We start from the raw sequence: 18,798 nt of genomic DNA on the forward strand, positions 1-18,798 counted from the left end.
ACAATCGCACTTTGTTAGAAATGAAATGCAAAATGGACAAAACGTTGTCAATTTTACTGCAAAAATCGATTTTCATGTCATCTCACGAATAAGGGCGATATCCTCAAAACAGTTTTAAACATTCGTTCAGACCGTAAAACCGGAATGTTCTTGCATAAGACATTCTCTTGAAAATCGCTACAATACTCCCTCAACCCACCCTCTACAAATCGGGATCCTCTCTGATCCCTGGGGAAATTCTCCTACGTTGAATCCATTGGAGTGCATGCCCAGCATTGAAAGCGTGCTTCCATATTGACAGAGCGCAGCAAAACATGCTAGCGGGAGTCTTCCTTATGCTGTACAAGTCTTGAGCTCACGTGCAAACACTGAATACTCTATTTGGGTGATGGTCCATGATACTATCTCAGGGAGATGTCTCCATTCGTGTCTGTCGACGTTTGTCTCTGTGTGATCATTGCATACACTATCCTTTATGGGAGGTGTTCTGTAACGATAGCTTATGCACGGAGATTTCTCTGCCTTCTGTCCTGCACGGTCCGCTTCGCTCACTGATCACCCGAGCTGGTTTAGAATTATGTTCTTCACTCTTGAGAAAGGTCAGCAGAGGCACGTTTTGTTTTGTGTTGCTGCCCGAAACATTGAGTCAATCTTTGTTCAATTAAAGGAGGGAGAACTCAAGATGGATTCAATATATATATATATATATATATATATATATATATATATATATATATATATATATATATATATATATATATATATATATATATATATATGAACGTGGGAAAATACTTTGGCGTGTATGGTAAAAGAGATGTGCTTAAAAGACTATTTACATCTTTATATTCTTACAGACTATCAAATGCACCCTCTGCATAATCCTACTTCCATAAAGTGGATGATTTTGTGTATTTGTTCATTTTAATTGTCATCTTACTTTGAAAAGGGTTTGTCAGGAGAATATTTACACAAGGCTTCAGCCATGGCACTCTTGTTTCCTGAGGCTGGGCCCACTAGTGAGGACAAGCAACAAGTAAGAGATGCAGTCAGCTAGAGTTTAATTGTTTTTATAACTCATGGGACTGCCGGGAACAAAAAAACGCCAAACGAGAAGCACGACGACGACTGATTTCGAAAACAGTGACTTAAAAATAAATAAAGGTGCCATTTCCACTTTTACTGAAGCTGTTTTCTGTCTTCCTCCAGCTCCAGTGGTGACGTCAGTCTCCAAGCCACGTCGGCGTTCAGGGGTCTGGAATGTAAATAGATCCCTGTGCAGTGTGACAGAGAACTATCGTCGCGGTCAATAGTCGTTCGTGGCAATTTGTCCGATGCCCACTCTATCGTGCCCTCCTACCTTTGTGTTAACATTCTCACCAAAATGAAACTTACAAACCTCGTCATGGATCATGATCACTCCCCCTCTCTCTTCCCAATCGTCGGATTTCGACCCCTTAAGGTCAGTACCCGCATAAAAACGGTGGGTTTGTGAAAGCATTGGAGTTCATCTTTCTTTTCCCATTGGATACAAACATACACAAATGAGCGTTGCCATGCAATTCGTTTAAATTAGAGTTTATTTGAACCACAAACACAGCGATTCGCTCCCATAAACAGCAATGAGACACACAACAAACGGCACAGCAAAAACGGCACCAATGCTAAACGCCAGTGTGCAATTCGTGGTGCAATATATATATATATATATATATATATAATATAATATAATCCAAAAGCTCAAATGTCATGCAGATGTCACTAAAACCTCCCTTTAACCCCTCCACTTGAACCTTCTTAGGCAACTTAAATTAAATGAAAAAATATTTATGGAACAAACAACTTTCTACACATATATACATGTATTTCTGTACATACACCTCAATGCTGGTTGGAGGCTCATCGGAGGATTTTAATATAAAGTCAGGAGGTGACACTGAAAAGGCTGATATGCGATGCATGACTGTTTGGCAAATGAACTTTTTTGAAAATCGGAAACGTCTTTCTTTCCTTTTTTAATGTCAGGAAATGTTTGTATCACCAGAAAAGCATCCCGATGACTACTTTGGCAAACAATTCCAACACAAAGAAAATAAATTTTTCTGCGCAAGTCCTTGAAATGACCGCATAACCAAAAATGATGTCATAAGAAAAAGACGTCATAACTTTATGACGTTCCAAAAGAAAAAAAATAGAAATAATAAGCTTTGTTTTGAAATTATTGATGCCAAACAGCTTCTACATCATATTATGATGGAATTATTTCCTTAAATAATAATAATAGTAAACATAATTACATAAAACCATGCATATTACGTTGTTTCCTCGTCTTGGCAGAAGTATGCTGGCAAGTATAGTATTTATTGCACATTCTAAAATGTAGTATAAAGTCTGTTCAGAGACATTTTTAGTTCTTTTTTGCAACCCCACCCCCCCAATCCCCCTCCTCATACATTATAAGTTAATGCTATACAAAAATATTATGTACATCTTCGGGCAAAATAACTCGTGTGATGATGAGTGAAGTTGTGCCCTCTTGTCATGCTTTGCCATGCGCTGTGCTGAAGATCCAACTTGCTGGAGAGAAGGTCATGTCATTCAGCTCAGGAAAAATAAGTGAATGAGGTGAGATTGGGGAAGGGGGGCTGAATATGGACAGGGAGTAAAACTTTGCGATGATGTTGCATGCAAGGTGGAAGTCACCGTTGGTGTAGCAAGTCTGGCTAATCAAAGCGGAATTGAGCATTTCGGAAGTGCTTCCGGTCAGAAAAATGTGAGACATGAAGAAGCAAAATTGTGGTAGAACTTAGGAATCTGAGTTGAGAACCGGAACCAAACAGCTGTGTAGAAGTGGGTACACCCTCAGCAACCGACAGGCCCTGTCCCACCCATGATGCCCCCAGTGATGGTACCCCCTGCGGTCATGATGCTAGCAAGGTTGCCCAAACCAGGCTTGTGTTTCTTGAGGAGTTGGCTAATCTTCTCGTCATCAGAGTTGGGGTCCAATGGTCTGGAATATTCATCATCATCCTCCTCCTCTTCATTTTCTGACACCTCTTTGAGGCGTTCGGCCTCCGAGTCGCGCCGCTTCTTGGCCGTTGCCATCTCTGCTGCATGCTTCTTCCTCCATTTGGTCCGTCGGTTTTGAAACCACACCTGTCAGAGATCGAAAAGAACGCGTCATGTGTTGAAAAGTTGTGAACTGTACAGCCAAAGAGGCCAAGCATTCTCACAATATACCGGTTGTGTTAAGCACTCCTGAATCTCATGTGACTTTCAGGAACGTGTAATTCATGTAAATATATATATATATATATATATATATATATATATATATATATATATATATTTTTTTTTTAATGCAGTTCACCTGTTTGTGACATTCAACAACGATATTTCGCATTTCTTGCAGCAACGCCTGTCTTAATTGTCATTAAATAATTTATTTTATGTTTATGTGGCAGGTACTGGACAGCAAGGTGGGATTGTCCTGAGCCGATGATGGAACACATGTATGATTGGCCGAGTGATTTTTTCTGGCTGCAGGTATTCCATTTTCTCGTGTGCTGTCTCCAAAACGACAATTGTGTCTTGAGCTCACTTAATGTTATTGCTTTGAAAGAACATTAACACATTTTATTTAGATTTAAAAAAAATAGTCTTTGATTAAAGTTGGGGGGGGGGGGGAAGAAGTCACAAACCTTGCAAACCTTACTGACAATGAAATAACCAGTTCATTAATTTTAATAAGTTCACTTTGATCACAAATTAAACTGTTTCATAGAAATGCCTCTGCCACATTGCCAGGTTAAAGTTCATTGAATAAGGACATCTGCGGGCCAGTGAGAGGAAGCAGGGGCGTGTCAACGACAGGTGCATCTTTTATTCCGAGGACAAAATGGCGAGTGATGCACCTGTCTGGGGAGCCCCCATGGCATTGTGGGAAGTTTAGTCTTGCTCAACAACAGTTTTACAACACCAAAGGCAGACTTGAATTTGAGTTCAATCATTAAGCAGACTCTGCTGTCGTGAAACCAGTTTTTTTTTTAGTTTTTTTTTAATACATCAGTGTTAAGTGGACGTGATGATTTCTGGTAAAGGTCACGTGATGATTTCTGGTAAAGGTACGTAAAGGTTGTAAAGTGCGTCACTTATGTGGACGATTCTGTTTCTGCTCTAGTTGATAGTGAAATGGAAAAATAACTGTATTGACAGCTTTCAAGATTCATTAGCTGGAAATTTAAGAATATGGATCATCGTCCGCACGCGTGTTATCAATAAAAAGATTCGTTTATTCTTTCATCGGCACGTCCCCGATATATATACAACAAAGGTGCGTTTGCTTACTCATTTATATTTTTTAAGGAAAGCTGTTTCGCTTCCCTGCACTGCGTGATCTACAAAATTGCATTTTTGCTTTTTAATGAAACGTTAAAGTCTCCCCCCCCTCCCCGTTTTGTTTTTCTCTCTCTCATCCCCAAACCACAATATGTGACCGAGCGGTATAACACGCACCCATAAATTCCCATCCAGCATAATGGAGGAATAATAGGAACGCTTTCGGATAAATCGGGTCTTTTCTGCCTGCGTGCGGGATTTCTATTTGGGGAGGCACTTTCCCACGAAGCACTCAGGAACGCAGAGACGCTGTAGCAACGGACAATGGAATAAAAAGGCGATGCGGCTCCATTAAGAGCGCTGAAAGAGCAGACACGTCGTAAAGGTAACGCGAGTCAGTCATGTCGGCGAGCGCGGCCAGGAGACCCTGATTTGTGATCACGCTCAGGGTCTTCTGTCTAATCCTGGGTCTGTCCATGTATTACACAACAATTTTTTTTTGCAATTTTATACCCCTGCCCCCCCTCACCCCTCCCTCTTCTCCCCTCTCTCAGCAATGCTCATAATGCTGAGCCAAAGACCAACCCTTCACCCAATAATTACATTAGGCTTTGTGAGATAATCCCCCTCCTCCCCACCGTTTACGTTATATGTAACGCTGGGCAAACTACTGACCCCTTGTGTGGTATGTAATATATAGATGGCCCCTATCCGGGTAATTCTCTGAAAGCAGTCGCCCATCCGAAGAGGTTTTTTTTCTTGCTCGTGTTGACAAACGAAGAGTTTTCAACTTTTTTCCTCCACTATCGTCCGACAAAGCATGAAGAGCAACTCACAAGGGTTGTGTCCCCAAAATGGGAGGGAGGAGGGGGGTCAGCAGGGGAGGGTTCCAAAAGTTAGTGTGGCTGAGATGCTCACAAATATTCCAAAACTGCCAACAAAAAAATGTGTTTTTTTTCTGCGCAAAGTCGAGGCTCACGGAAGAGCAGGAAGATGACGTGACATGGGGGTGAAGGGCAACGTGCATCGAGCGGGGCACCGGGTGGACATAAGAATTGAGGGAATGAATGAGAATAATGAAAGAAAGTTTAGAGTGGAGAGTGGGGGGGGGGGGCAACCTGTGAGTAAGAGCTTGCACAGGAAAGGGTTAATGGGATCGTCATGGACGTCGGTTTAACGTTTAATTTTCAATTTCCAACACGTCGTAAGCACATGTAACGATGGGAACAAAATTGATTAAACTTTATTCTTGGACAATTCTGAGTAACTAGTTTCGTGGAACTTTTTGAACGGGTCATGTCCGACAGACTTTATGGGGAGACGGTGAGAAGGGAACAAAGAATATGACGGATTCGCACTTGTGTCGCGGTTATTCACTCTGGGACATGGGTGGCTTGTCGCAGCGACATCGATCTGGGATTTCGCATTCGGGGGGGGGGGGGACACACACCTTAATAGCACGTTTGTGTTAACGGATAACGGCGCAGGAACGCGCGATAAAATGCGTGGACGTTTTATCGCTTTTCCATGACGATCCTGCTCCTCTGAATTATGTGCACTCGTAAATCTCCCGAGGTGTTTGTGGCCCACCCTTCGGTGATTCGAGTTGGGCGTTCGTTTTCAGCATGCATCCATTAGAGAGGTTTGGTGTTCGAGCAATTTCAGTGGGGGGGGGTGCACCACGGAGAACGTTGGTAATTCCTCCAGGAGGAGGCACAGGTGACTACTCTTGGGGGTGACGATGCGGTAAACTTGCACCGCCCTTGCCAATTACCAGGCACGCGTACCTGCCCAGCACGGGTGTGTGTGTGATCCGAACAGGCAGCGGGTTTTCGTGGCATCGTGGCTTCTGACAGCACTCGAGCAAGATTTTGAGTGGGGAGGGGGTCGCGGAGAGGTGGGGGGGGGTATGTTATGGTAACCACGTTGAAATGAGTTCAACTGATTTATATTCGTGCAAAATAACTTACTTACTTTTCCTTTAACCCATTCACCAGTTGTGGCTGAGCTATACATGTACACGTGACCCTCCAACTGCAGTGGCATTTTTAGGCGTCTTGGCCTATATATAGTCCGCATACTGATCACGGTCCGAACAACAGTGGTAAATTCAGGGGGGTTTCCTGGTTGCCCAGAAACCCCCCCTCCCAACAAAAAAATATTTACCATTACAGTGGCAAATCCAGGGGTTCCCTGGTCACCCAGAACTCCTTCTCCCACGAAAGTGTGCCACAAAAAAGGCCAGAAACCTCAGAAAAACTGTATCAATACAGTACCTAATAAACAATAAACCACTAACAGCTCACAGTAATTTATTTGGAAAATTGATAATTTTCTGTTATTTGGAACCCCACCCAATTCCTGGATTTGCCCCTGAACAATGCATGGAGACTGCAACAATTATTGAGTAAAGAAAACACTGTTAATGTATCAGTACAAGCGGTTGGCTTTTGATGGATAAGCAAAGCACGTGCTCCAAATTGGAGATAAAAGGGACTGGGAAAGCAACATCACTGTCCATTGGCTGATCACAGCACAGGTGCATGGTGTGTCATTGGCTGATCACATCACAGGTGCATGGTGTGTCATTGGCTGATCACACGATCAGAAGATTTGATTTTTCAAAGATTTCAGCTTCATCACCATAATGACGAAGGAAATTGACAAAATCTCGTTGCACCACACCATTAAAATTACAATCATGGAGGGTTGACAGGGCCTGATGACTATTTATATATTTATTTTTCCGCAGATCATTCTTGTACCTTTTCCTGCAAGTTATAAGCACGTGACATTTCAGATGAAATGCTCTGCAGGTATACACTCGAGCGAGCGTGTAGTAGACTGGGGTTCGAGTACGATTTCGCCCCCCCCTCTCCCCCCCCCCCGGTTGCATCATCACTGAGGGCCGGCTGTGCTGCAGACAGGAATCAGAGGTTACGGCAGGGATTTGGTGTTTGGTCAGGGTGCCGGCATGCAATGGCCTTCCCTTTTTCAAGAGACACTGCGAATGGGATCTTTAATACCCACCAGCGAATACAATCAGACGAGACGGCCGGCTTAATGCCCCATCTGAAAGACGAGCTCGTCATCGAGGCAACTCAATGGCTGCGAAACACCACGATGACAGTTTATACTTAGCCGGGTCAGGAATCAAACCACATGAAGCTCAAAGGCGAATGCTATGCCTCAAATATTTTTGAAAACTGACACTAACCTGAAATGACGTCACAGGGGGTGGGAATTGGGGGCTTCAACAGCATTAAGATTAACTCGATGGGAGTACAGTGCAAATTAATTATTTTTATTTATCTATTTCAAAATCACTCCTTCAAGCCGCAGCGCTCTCGAAGCTCAGCTAATTTGATGGATTGGAATATCAAGGACGTGTCATGTACATCCCAACAGGCATGTTGGTGGTTGTTAAAACACTCCAATGTACACATATTCTATGGTGGTTGTTAAAACACTCCAATGTATACATATAGACATATTCTGATTTTGATGTAACATACTCTCTTACAGAGGGTCGGTGCTGCCAAATCATTTTCTTGAGCAAATGTTGTACTGGGTGGTTTTTCCATTGCCTTCCCAACAACAGGTCGGGAGGAATTTATAATTTGTTCTTGGCGCCGGTGAGAACTCGCCTACTTTTCGTGAAGGACACCGTGGGGTCTTTATAGTCCACCAACTCATGTCGGCAGACGGGACGCCAGTTTAACATCCATCCAAGGGATGGCACACACATTGATGAATCACCCTGTTTGTGAAACAACAAGATGACCATTATAGCTGGGTCGAGACTCAAACCCAGACGAAATGGCTTAGAGGCGAGTGTGCGTACCTCCAGGCCATTCTGACACACACACACACACACACACACACACACACACACACACACACACACACACACACACACACACACACACACACACACACACACAACATTGGAGTGTCTTGGCGTATCATATAATTTCAAAAATATGTTGAACACCCTTTGAGCTTCCACCATCTAAGGTTGGTGGAGATTATGTTTTCATCCCGTCTGTCTGTCTGTCTGTCTGTTTGTCTGTGAACAGGATATTTCAAAAAGTTATGTCCGGATTCGGACCAAACTTTGCAGACAAGTTGGGAGTCTGACGAGGCCGAAATGATTCGATTTTCGTGAAGATCCGCATCCGGATTCGGACACGCAAATTTTTATATTCTCTCAGTGATTCTTCACATTTGAGAGATGATCAACTGTATAGTATGGTGTTTCAAAAAGGTTGCGGACGAATTATGACAAAACTTGGTGGATGACTTGAGTAGGTGACAAGAACAAGCCAATTAGATTTTGGTTAAGGTCCAGATCCAGATCCTGCCTGTCGGTGGGCTCCAAAACGTGAATTGTTCAGCCGGGCGGAGGTATGCGCTCTTCCGAGTGCCATTCTAGTTTTGAATGTTGCTGTACATCCTTCAATGTGAAGCTGATGGATTGTCTTGGTGGTGGTCATGGTAGTGCTGGTTAGACTGCTGGAGTACAGAGATTTTGATCATGGAGAGATGGAAGCATCCAAGTAATATATCAAATTAATGGATGGCTTCATGAAAATTGTACATAACTGTAAATAATCTGGATTGTTGTGAATACGTTGGGTGAGTGATCAGTCGTTACAGCTGGAAATGTTGCATGAGTGTTTAGGTGTTATCGATGGAAGAAAAGTTATTTATAAAAATTCTGGATAAGTATTAAAGCGTTATAGATAGAGACGTTGGATAGCCGTTAATATGTTTAAGATGAAAATGTTAAATGGGTGTTAAGGTGTTATAGATATAGAAATGTTGGATGGGTATTAACGAGTTACGTATGGAAATGCTAAATTTATTTTAAGGATTTATGGATAAAATTTCTGGATGAGTGTTAATGGCGTTGTCAAAGTGAATGTTAAATGAGTGTTAATGTGTCATGGATGTTAATGATTGGATAGGTGTTAAAGTGTCAGAAAACCAAAAGTTAGATGAGTGTTGAGATGTTATAGATGGAAATGCTGGATGACTGATGAGATGTACTGTATATGAACAGAATATCGTGACAATAGAAAATGGTAAAAGCACTGGATGAATGAATTATTCAGATTATGAATAGTAATAAGACATTAAAGGTGTTGGAAAATAGTGCAAAATATTGATAGAATTGTTACATGGTGATAATGTCACTGAGTAATGATGAACATTCGATATATTGTTTGAGGTGATAAATATTCATGAAGGGGCTCGATGATGATGATGATGATGATGATGATGATGATGATGATGATGATGATGATATAAAAGTGTTGATATTTTCATGGATGTGCTCACTAAGTCACAATGTGGTTTCTCAAGAGTAAATAAATGATGGTGGATGATTAGTGAAGATAATACATCATGGTGGAGGTGAAAGGTGTGATGCAGGACATGATGAATGTTGATGGATGATTTGGAAGTTGCTGAATTATATAATATTTGAATGAGTGAACAATTGCAGTTACCCTCCTGGCAGGGTAGGGACGGTTCTCAGTTTTGGTATACAAAATGTAGACCAAATTTCATGGAAAAGGTGGAGGTTGCTGGTAAAGTGTCAGCATTATTATTATAATTATTATTTTGAATGCAGCCTGTGGCTACTGTCGACAGCGTTGCTGGGAGCGTGGCTGTGCCGCTGATGCAGTGCCCCCTGTTTCCAGTAAGCCGGTACTGATTTTTCTGACCTCAAAAGGATGAGTTAACCCATACGGTGTTACTTAACAGCACGACAGGTGCTCAAACTCAAGACCCTAAGATCTTAAGCCAGCCACCTTAACCGTTAAACCAACACCACACCAGGCTTATTGAGTTAGGATAATATAATTGTTTAATAATCATATAAAGATGATGCTAGACAATGATTATAGACGTGCATAATCTGGTATTTACCTTCACTTGACTTTCTGTCATGCCAAGGGAGTATGCAAGTCGCGCCCGCTCGGGACCGGCTAGGTACTTTGTTTGTTCGAAGGTTTTCTCCAGCGCGAAGATTTGCTGTCCTGAGAAGGTGGGCCGTGTGTGTTTTCGCTTCCCATCTTTGTCCAACACCATAGTTCCACCTGTGAACGAGGCATATGCACTCTTAAAGTTCTGCCCCTCACCGAGCGGATGAAGCAGCTTGCTCATCCCAAGCAAGAAAAATTGTGAAAATTAAACATGCATATGAAGGACTCTCTTATCTGAACAATGCTGACGTGGTTGGCAACATGCCTTAAAAAGGTTCCTTTAAAATGTACATTCCAACATAATTTGAAAAAGGATTACTGAGAGCATTCCGCGTCAGGTCAAGACGGGCATTAGGTCTGGTCACGTGGCTCATGAGTATCCTCAGGTATTTGTCATCGATGCCCCTAACGTCATAATCTGTCGACAAAATATCATCGACAAACGTTCAACATTCCTCCAATGCACTTTTATTGACTTGTTGAAAAAAATTAAAATCTCAATCACAAATATACCACTCGGTGGGGCTTTCCTAGGGCAATACGTGACGACAGTTTTACGAATACGTCACATGGCATGACCACGCTACGGTGCGGTTCGGTACGTGTGAGCGCGTGAGAAAGTGTCCAAATACCGATCCATGCGGTACTGATTAATCGTGTACAAAATGAACCTTGTGTACACTAAATTTGCTTTCGTTAATGGAAATGTAAACTATGTGGAAAAACGTAATAACGAGAGTGATGGCGTTAATTTGGTTTTCATTTGAGGACTCTTCCCCACAGGCAGGTGACGGCAAAACACGTAATGTTATACGTGGTTCCAAGCGCTCTCTGCATATAACATTGTGGATGCACATTTTGCTTGAAACGAATTGCTCATCACTCGGATACGAAATTGTCTTTATCGAACGCGTTGAAATGGCTGGAGGAAACGAGGACTGCTTGGAAGGAAGGGTTTTAATAAAGAAATGAGAAAAATAATATTCGAATAGCTTTCTGATTGAACGGTTAAACTCGTTAAATAAAACACCGGGGAGAAAAACAAAACTGCTTTGCTCTTGTAACTCGTCGTTGACTTTTCTTTTTTTTTTATGTCAGATGATGGATTTACTGTTTACCCATCATATATCAAAGCACAGCGAAAAAGAAAAAAAAAAACCCCAAAAACCCCGCCAAAGTGAGGATAAATAAACAGTGAACGCATGTTTGGATTATCTGTTCAAATATTTCGCTTTGAGAGGAGCACCCCGTCTATTAAATCATTCCGCAGGGGGTTTCCAGCCAATCACTGCCATCACCACGAACAGGATGGAGGAACGGTTTGAACGTGATACACAGCACACTGCTGCAAGCCGGGGAGAAAGAAAAAAAAAATGATAAAAAAAAACAAAATCCAAATTGTAGATCGAATTGATCGGCGAAGAACACGATGATGCCGCACACGAAGCTCGACAAATATCCACTCCAACTCAGTCCCGCATTTTGTTTGCTCCGGCGCGCCATCGGATCTCTCTCTCTCTCTCTCTCTCTCTCTCTCTCTCTCTCTCTCTCTCTCTCTCTCTCTCTCTCTCTCTCTCTCTCTCTCTCTCTCTCTCTCTCTCTCTCTCTCTCTCTCTCTGAGAGCAGTGAATGGCGTGTTTCAAGCGTCATGATCAACCGTGTAAAATTGTCTGAGTCCATGATGTTTTTATCAAAAGGTGTACAACTAGGTGGGAAATGGAATAATGGAACGAACTCTCATCGTGCCATTAACGTAACACTCACACACGGTTAGAAACTGTTCATCATTCGAAACGAACACCATGTATATACATAATATATATATATATATATATATATATATATATATATATATATATATATATATATATATATATATATAAATATATATATATATATATACATATATATATATATATATATATATATATATATATATATATATATATATATATATATATATATATATATATATTCCTCCCGGCCAGTAGGCAATCTCGTACATAGTTTTGACTTCCCAGCAATATTTTACAAATACCGTTTATGAGGTTCAATAAGATCGTCACGACAACATCACGGATATCCATCGTGCAGTCTGTGCGTAAAATCGTCAATTCCCTCTATAATGAGCATCGCTAACAATGTTTCTGTAAGTGCATTCAGGGAATTAACGCCGTTTGTGGAAAACTTTTGAACGTTCATATTCACGCTTGAAAATGCCACGTATCATGACTTGTCTGATTTGGTCACTGTGAACACACCATCACACTCAATTTGCTCTGTATGTTCATCATAATGTAAGACCTCCTATACGTTATAGTTTCACGAAGGATCGACTGTTTAGCAAAGATGTTGGAAATTAAAGACATTTATTATATTTTTTTTTAACAAAATGTAAAATACAAGCTTTGATCGGAGTAACCGCATTTACCGCGATGTATTCACTTTCGATATTTACATCGCGAAAAGCCCCGGTTAAGAGATGCGATGGATTTTATCAACTGAAGACTGATGAGAGTACAGCCAGATAGACGTGAAGTCTTCACCAAGGCCACGGTCTTCCAGCAAATGAAGAAATCTGAATTTAGAATAATGGCACTTTGGGACCGAACCATCAGCACCAGCATGAAGATATTCCTTTCTATCGGATTTATGATCGAACAAGCTTGTTTCATTCAATGCACTATATATTCTATAAGTTTGATATTGCCAAAGAATGCAAGCTTTAAATACTTTCATACATCGCTGTAAATAGTCAAGCAATAAATACTTTGCAGGAAACTGTCCGTTTGGCTTGACGCGTATACTGCGGGAGAGATCTCCAAAAAAAAAGAAGTCTGAAGGAGACCTGTTCGGACTCATTGTTTTCGCAATGAATGAGTCGTGCGAAACATCATTGAGAAGACAGCATTTAAACCGTTAACAGGACGATGCAACAGGTAGATGTGTCATGATTATACTTTGCCATGAGATTGTACTATGGATTATTATCTATGAAGAGGCGTTTAGAGCACACCTGTAAAGGCGCTTTTGAGCACACCTTAGAATGCGCTTTTCAGCGCACCTGTGAATGTACTTTTGAGCACACCTTTGCGTGCGCCATCGGCTTTTTAAGAACGCCCATGGCATTGGAATGACATGTGCAGTATGCGATCTTTAACGGGTTACATGCACGCACATTTCCACAGCGTGATACGATGCACCTGTTGATCTTTTTCACTCGAACCGGAGCCAACAGGACCATGGAGGATCCACTGGGAACTTGGCACACTTACCCGGGGAGCAAGCGAGACGCGCATCCCGCCATGGTGGGGGGGTTTGCACCAGCCCAGGCCAGAAGATGGGTGGCCGGCCTGGCAGGTCGGCCAGCGGCTTGGCATAGCGGCCAGCGGCTGCTTGCATGGCCACGGCAGCGGCGGCCGCTGCCGACACTGGACCGAAGTAAGCGGTGCTTCCCGCAGGAAGGCCGCCTCCTGGGGCCGCGGCACTGCGCCCGAGCCCCGTGGGGGACAGCAGGCCTGCGGGTGTGGAAGCTTGCGTGGCGGATATCGGGGTGCATGTGCTTCCACACAATGCAAGAGCGGGTCTTCCGAGGATGTCGTTGATGCCGTGAGGGGTCGCAGCGAGGGAATACGGGAACGAGAAGCTGCACTGGGGCGTCTTGAAAGCGGTGCTGCCGGCCGTCGCTCCCGGGGCTGTTCCGGACACTGCGTAAGGGTACAGCGGAGTTTTCATCTCGGTCATGGTGTGCAGCGCTGCGAGCGGCGGGCTGCTCAGCACGAAGGCGTTAGCCCGGCTCGTGCCGTCCATATGCCCGACGGCGAGCATCACCCACCACGACAGAGGCGGGGAGAGTGGGGCTCGGGATGACCCGCTGGCGGGAGGGGACACGAGAAGGCCACGGAAAGGCCGGCTCCGTGAGTTTACAGCCGGTCGTGGGGTCTGAGAGGTGTTGGGGTGGGAGCAGGGTGGGGGTGGGAGTGCTCCTGATCCGAGGATGGAGCACGAGGGGAGGGAACACGGGTTTGACGCGCCACGAGTGCGCAAACAACTTTCCTCCAACTTGCTCCGAGTCCGTGCGGGCTTTTTTATTTTTATTTTTCCGAGTTGTGGGACCGGTGCGGGATGCAGTGCCCACGTTGTCACCACAGAGAGCACCTTGTACCTATAGCGAGTGAGCTGACGCTCGCTGCTTTTGGACTCCGGTCACAGGGCGGGAGTTCTAGGAAAGGGGGGGAACGGAGGCCATTTGGGAGGGGTTATAGACGCGCCATCGGGACTCGAGGGGACACTCGGGGGGGCGGTTTTCGATCCACACTGCGGAACCATTGGCTGTGAGACTCCTTCAGACGCAACACTGATTGGCTACTTATCGGAGACCGTGTGGCTTTCAAAGCGCGCTGTCCTAGGTTTCCCGCGCCGAGAGCGCACTGCTCGTGTCCATGTGCGATTGCGCAAGTGATGCGAAGTCTGGTGCTCGTTATGAAGAAACACACAACGCCGCTTCTATTTTAATTTCAACCTAGTCCTTTGTTTTAATCCCCACTTTTGGAATATCCTTTAAAACAGCGACATGAACAGTGCGCAAATATTCTATCGTTAACGCAACAAAATTAATTAATGGTTGAAATGCGTAAAGGTTAAACGCTCAGCAACGGTAACGAGGAACAACCGAGCAATTCTTCTTTTGATCCTTTTTTTAACGGCGTTCGTTTGTGCCAGACTTGTGACGTCACTCCTCATTCTTATATAAGCTACAGTTTGGAGAGCATAATAAATGCACAAAAGTGAGCTAAGTATATATATATATATATATATATATATATATATATATATATATATATATATATATATATATATATATATATATATATATATATATATATATATATATATATATATATATATCGGCTGTAGTCTGATGTGTGTTTGTCTGAGTCGTATATTTACAGCGTATGCGCAAGTCACGAGTAATTGCCCTTTTCAAGGCGCAGCGTCAAATTAATCTACACAAACAGGTCAACAACGGTATCGACATATTTTGTTCACGAGGTCAGGCACTTTGCATCTCAATGCAAAACTGGAAGAGGCGCTGCCGCAGAGACATCTCGTTTAAATGATGATACCCGCGCCTTGCGCTTATTCCCCGCCAGCTTGGCCATGGGAACAGTTACCGCAGGGGTTACACACTACACTGCGGTAACACGATGCGCTTTCAGCATCCCCGGCGGTTCGTTCACGTTGCCTCGATGTGAAACCTCCAAATTTGACGATTTCAACCTCATCCTGAATAAATTAAAAGATATCGATTCGGGTACCCATGTATATTATGACTGTTAATAAGTGAGCAAATAGACATTCGAAAGGGACCATTTGCAGATCATCCTGTTGCGGCTTTTATCCCAGCATTAACACTTGCACACACCGACGGATGTTTCGGATTGGATGCGAATTTTCGAAGCAATTGACTTTTCAACCAAAAATAGTTGTTTCCCGTTCGGTTTTGGAAAAACGGAATCCTTGAAGCGGGCTTTGCACAAAACGAGTCACGATGGCAATTCCATGAGTGTGACTTGCTCCTCGGGTGATTTTTAATTCACACTTCCCTTTGCCATCCAATTATATACCGAGGGTTTCTTCAAATTTTTCGTTGCTTTCTGAAATTCCAATGGGAATTCTGTAAAGTGTTGGCTTATGTACGATACAATGCTCAACTTTCGGAATCTTCATTTTAAACGATTTCGTTTGATGATGTTGACAATACCGTTGCACATTTTCACCTGAAGGCTTTTTTAAAAATTCGCTTCTTCCCTGCACTAGGAGGAATGCAAATACTCGTCGGACGTTGCATCAATTAAATAGAGTTAGATCGCCATCAAACTCACGTTGGTTCATGAAGTATGTACGTGACATTTTCATTTTGAACGAGTTCTTGTGCGGGCACGTTTCATGCGCGATGAGCGTTACAAGCTATTCCCAAAAGAAGTTCCAACAAAAGTCTGCGTGATGTACCTTTAGTGATTTCCACTCAAACATCTGTTTATATTGGTTTGAGGTTGACAACTTTTGATAGGAATCACAAATATTATTTCCTCACCATTCTCTCACAAGTGTTGCACCTTGCACTACCTCATAGTAGCTATCTTATTTCAATGTTTAGCACTTTATATGTGAGGTAGAAAGCTGAAATTTTGCATGCAGATGCAACTCGAAGTCAAACCTCCCAGGCCGAAAAAAATCCATCGCAAAACAGTCGGAAAATTTATGTCAAAAAAAATCCGAAGATAAAGCTTGCCGGTGCAGCCTCGGTCTGCTCACTGTCAGTCATGTGACCCAACACACTGGACAAAGAAATGGAAATAGTTGCTAGGCAATGCTAACTCATGCCTCTTCCACCTCTCATTTTATAACTTTCACTAAATTTACATTAAAAATTACTTGAGCTGCAAGCATTTTAATAAAGAGCATATTCTAATCACTAATTCTTGACTTACAAGAGTTATTTAGCTGCTCACAGAATGCAAACCACAATCCACTTCATCATATATATATATATATATATATATATATATATATATATATATATATATATATATATATATATATATAAAGCTTATAAATATATATTATGTCTGCATGCAGGATGCACCTGAGTAGTTGCTTCCAGTGTGCAGGCATGCCACACTGGTATGTAATATATCAAGCTCTTTGTAACCACTAACTCTCTCACTGATATAAATGTTTAGCACCTTCTCGATGGGGTAGAAAGCTGAAATTTTGCAAACGTATGCAACTCCAAGCCAATGTCCCAGGAAAAAATCACAAAACAGTCGGAAATTTTCCATAAACAAAAATATCTGAAAATAAAACTCAGCTGGTGTAGTTTTGGTCTGCTCACTGCAGATCATGTGACCCATAACAATGGAGCTTATACTCAAACTGGTGGCTACAGAATGCTAACATGCAAACACCTCTTCCATCTCTTATTGTATAACTTTTACCGTATTTACATTAAAAATTACTATCGATGTAAACTCCATTTTACAGAAAGAACTCATTCTAATTCGTAATTCTTAATTTACTTGAGTTATTTCGCTGTATGTAGAATGCAACCACAAACCATTCCATCAAATATATATGAAGCTTGTATTTATTATGTCTGCAAATAGGATGCACCCGAGTATCCACTTTCAGTATACAAGCATGCCCCACTACTCACTAGTATATATGCACATTTATATGTGTATGTGTTTGTGTGTATATATATATATATATATATATATATATATATATATATATATATATATATATATATATATATATATATATATATATATATATATATATATATATATATATATACTGAGCCCACCCGTTGCTTCGCTGATGGACCAATTAGCCGTCGTGTTTGCAAAGAATTTGGGGGGAGAAAGAAAGGAAGACAAATTTACCCATGCATAGAGTGTTTTAACGTGCAGTGGACGTGCATTCGGAACACAGAGAGAGAGGGAAAGACAATGGCATGACTATATATATATATATATATATATATATATATATATATATATATATATATATATATATATATATATATATATATATATATATATATATATATATATAGATATACACATATATTCCCGACACTTTGCAAGTACATTTTTTCTTGAAGGACGTCTAACGAGCACGTTCCTTAAAACCTGAAAAAATTATTCAATTTCACGACATCTCTTTAACCCGTGTTTTGGACCATGAGTGCACTAATCTATATACTGCAAAAGTTTATCCGTGAAAACATCAGGTGAAAAGGAAATGAATTCATCCTGGTAACTGCATGAGCCCTTCGACATAGATTCCCTGCCCGACTGCCATTGATTTTGATGCGTCCTGGTCCTGTGCTGCTGAATCGGGATTTTTGATTCCGATCTCCCTGAGAGGAAACAGTTTTCGGTTTTGCTGCTCAAGCCATCTGAAATGTTTTGCTAAGCACGTCAATACGTGCTTGGATCTTCGACATATTCGGAAAGGACGTCAATTGGGAACATCAGTTTCGGGATGCCTCTTCAGGAAGGAACATATGTCAATATTGTCCCGGCTATTGTCAGTGGAACGTGCCCCATGGAGTATCTGCATGCACCTTGCCTATGACGTCACTCTGCATGCGATAAATAGACCGTGGGGTTCAGACGTATTATTGCAGGCACTTGCATGAGATTATTCTGCAAAATGGCAAACTTTGCAACGAGTGAATGTTTCAGTGTTGGAACACATTCTTACATGTAGAGGGAAGATACTTTGTGTGCTCCTCCTTCTGCTATGGTGTTTGCTAATGGCCAAGCTGCTCCCTCCCCTGGCATCACGCTTGGCCCCAAGGCCAGACTTCCCGTTGAACGTAAGAGAGAGGGAGATAGACTGCAGAGCCCAGCGACGCCGATAAAAATGTCTCGCAAGCTCATCAAGAGTCGGT

At 42.2% G+C, this 18,798-nt stretch overlaps 2 protein-coding genes across 2 annotated transcripts in view; one reads left to right on the top strand and one right to left on the bottom strand.

Moving 5' to 3' along the window:
* The window catches only part of LOC147015913 (slit homolog 2 protein-like), a 628,660-nt gene that overhangs the window by 7,666 nt on the left and 602,196 nt on the right, over positions 1-18,798 (top strand). The window contains exon 2 of the mRNA XM_085848522.1: positions 3,465-3,546. Within this exon, the coding sequence (XP_085704648.1) occupies positions 3,515-3,546 (32 nt within the window). The 5' untranslated portion in view covers positions 3,465-3,514. The remainder of the gene's footprint in view (positions 1-3,464; positions 3,547-18,798) is intronic.
* LOC147015914 (homeobox protein Nkx-6.2-like) lies at positions 1,576-14,505 on the bottom strand. The gene is made up of 3 exons (XM_085848525.1): positions 13,607-14,505; positions 10,276-10,445; positions 1,576-3,156 (listed from the first exon to the last, which is right to left on the bottom strand). The coding sequence occupies exons 1-3, from the start codon at positions 14,157-14,159 to the stop codon at positions 2,863-2,865; spliced, it is 1,017 nt and encodes a 338-aa protein (XP_085704651.1). The 5' UTR covers positions 14,160-14,505; the 3' UTR covers positions 1,576-2,862.

This window comes from Eptatretus burgeri, chromosome 12, assembly GCF_056783735.1.
Source record: "Eptatretus burgeri isolate ZD-2024b chromosome 12, Ebu_testis_v1, whole genome shotgun sequence".
Classification (NCBI taxonomy): Eukaryota; Metazoa; Chordata; class Myxini; order Myxiniformes; family Myxinidae; genus Eptatretus; species Eptatretus burgeri.

Bases quoted from the DNA above. Each gene is read 5' to 3' on its own strand.
- LOC147015914 (XM_085848525.1), bottom strand. From the start codon at position 14,159: ATGCTCGCCGTCGGGCATATGGACGGCACGAGCCGGGCTAACGCCTTC. The intron at 10,446-13,606 runs GTAAGTGTGCCA...CCTCGTTCACAG, and splicing joins GCGTCTCGCTTGCTCCCCGG to GTGGAACTATGGTGTTGGAC. The intron at 3,157-10,275 runs GTAAATACCAGA...GATCTCTGACAG, and splicing joins TGACAGAAAGTCAAGTGAAG to GTGTGGTTTCAAAACCGACG.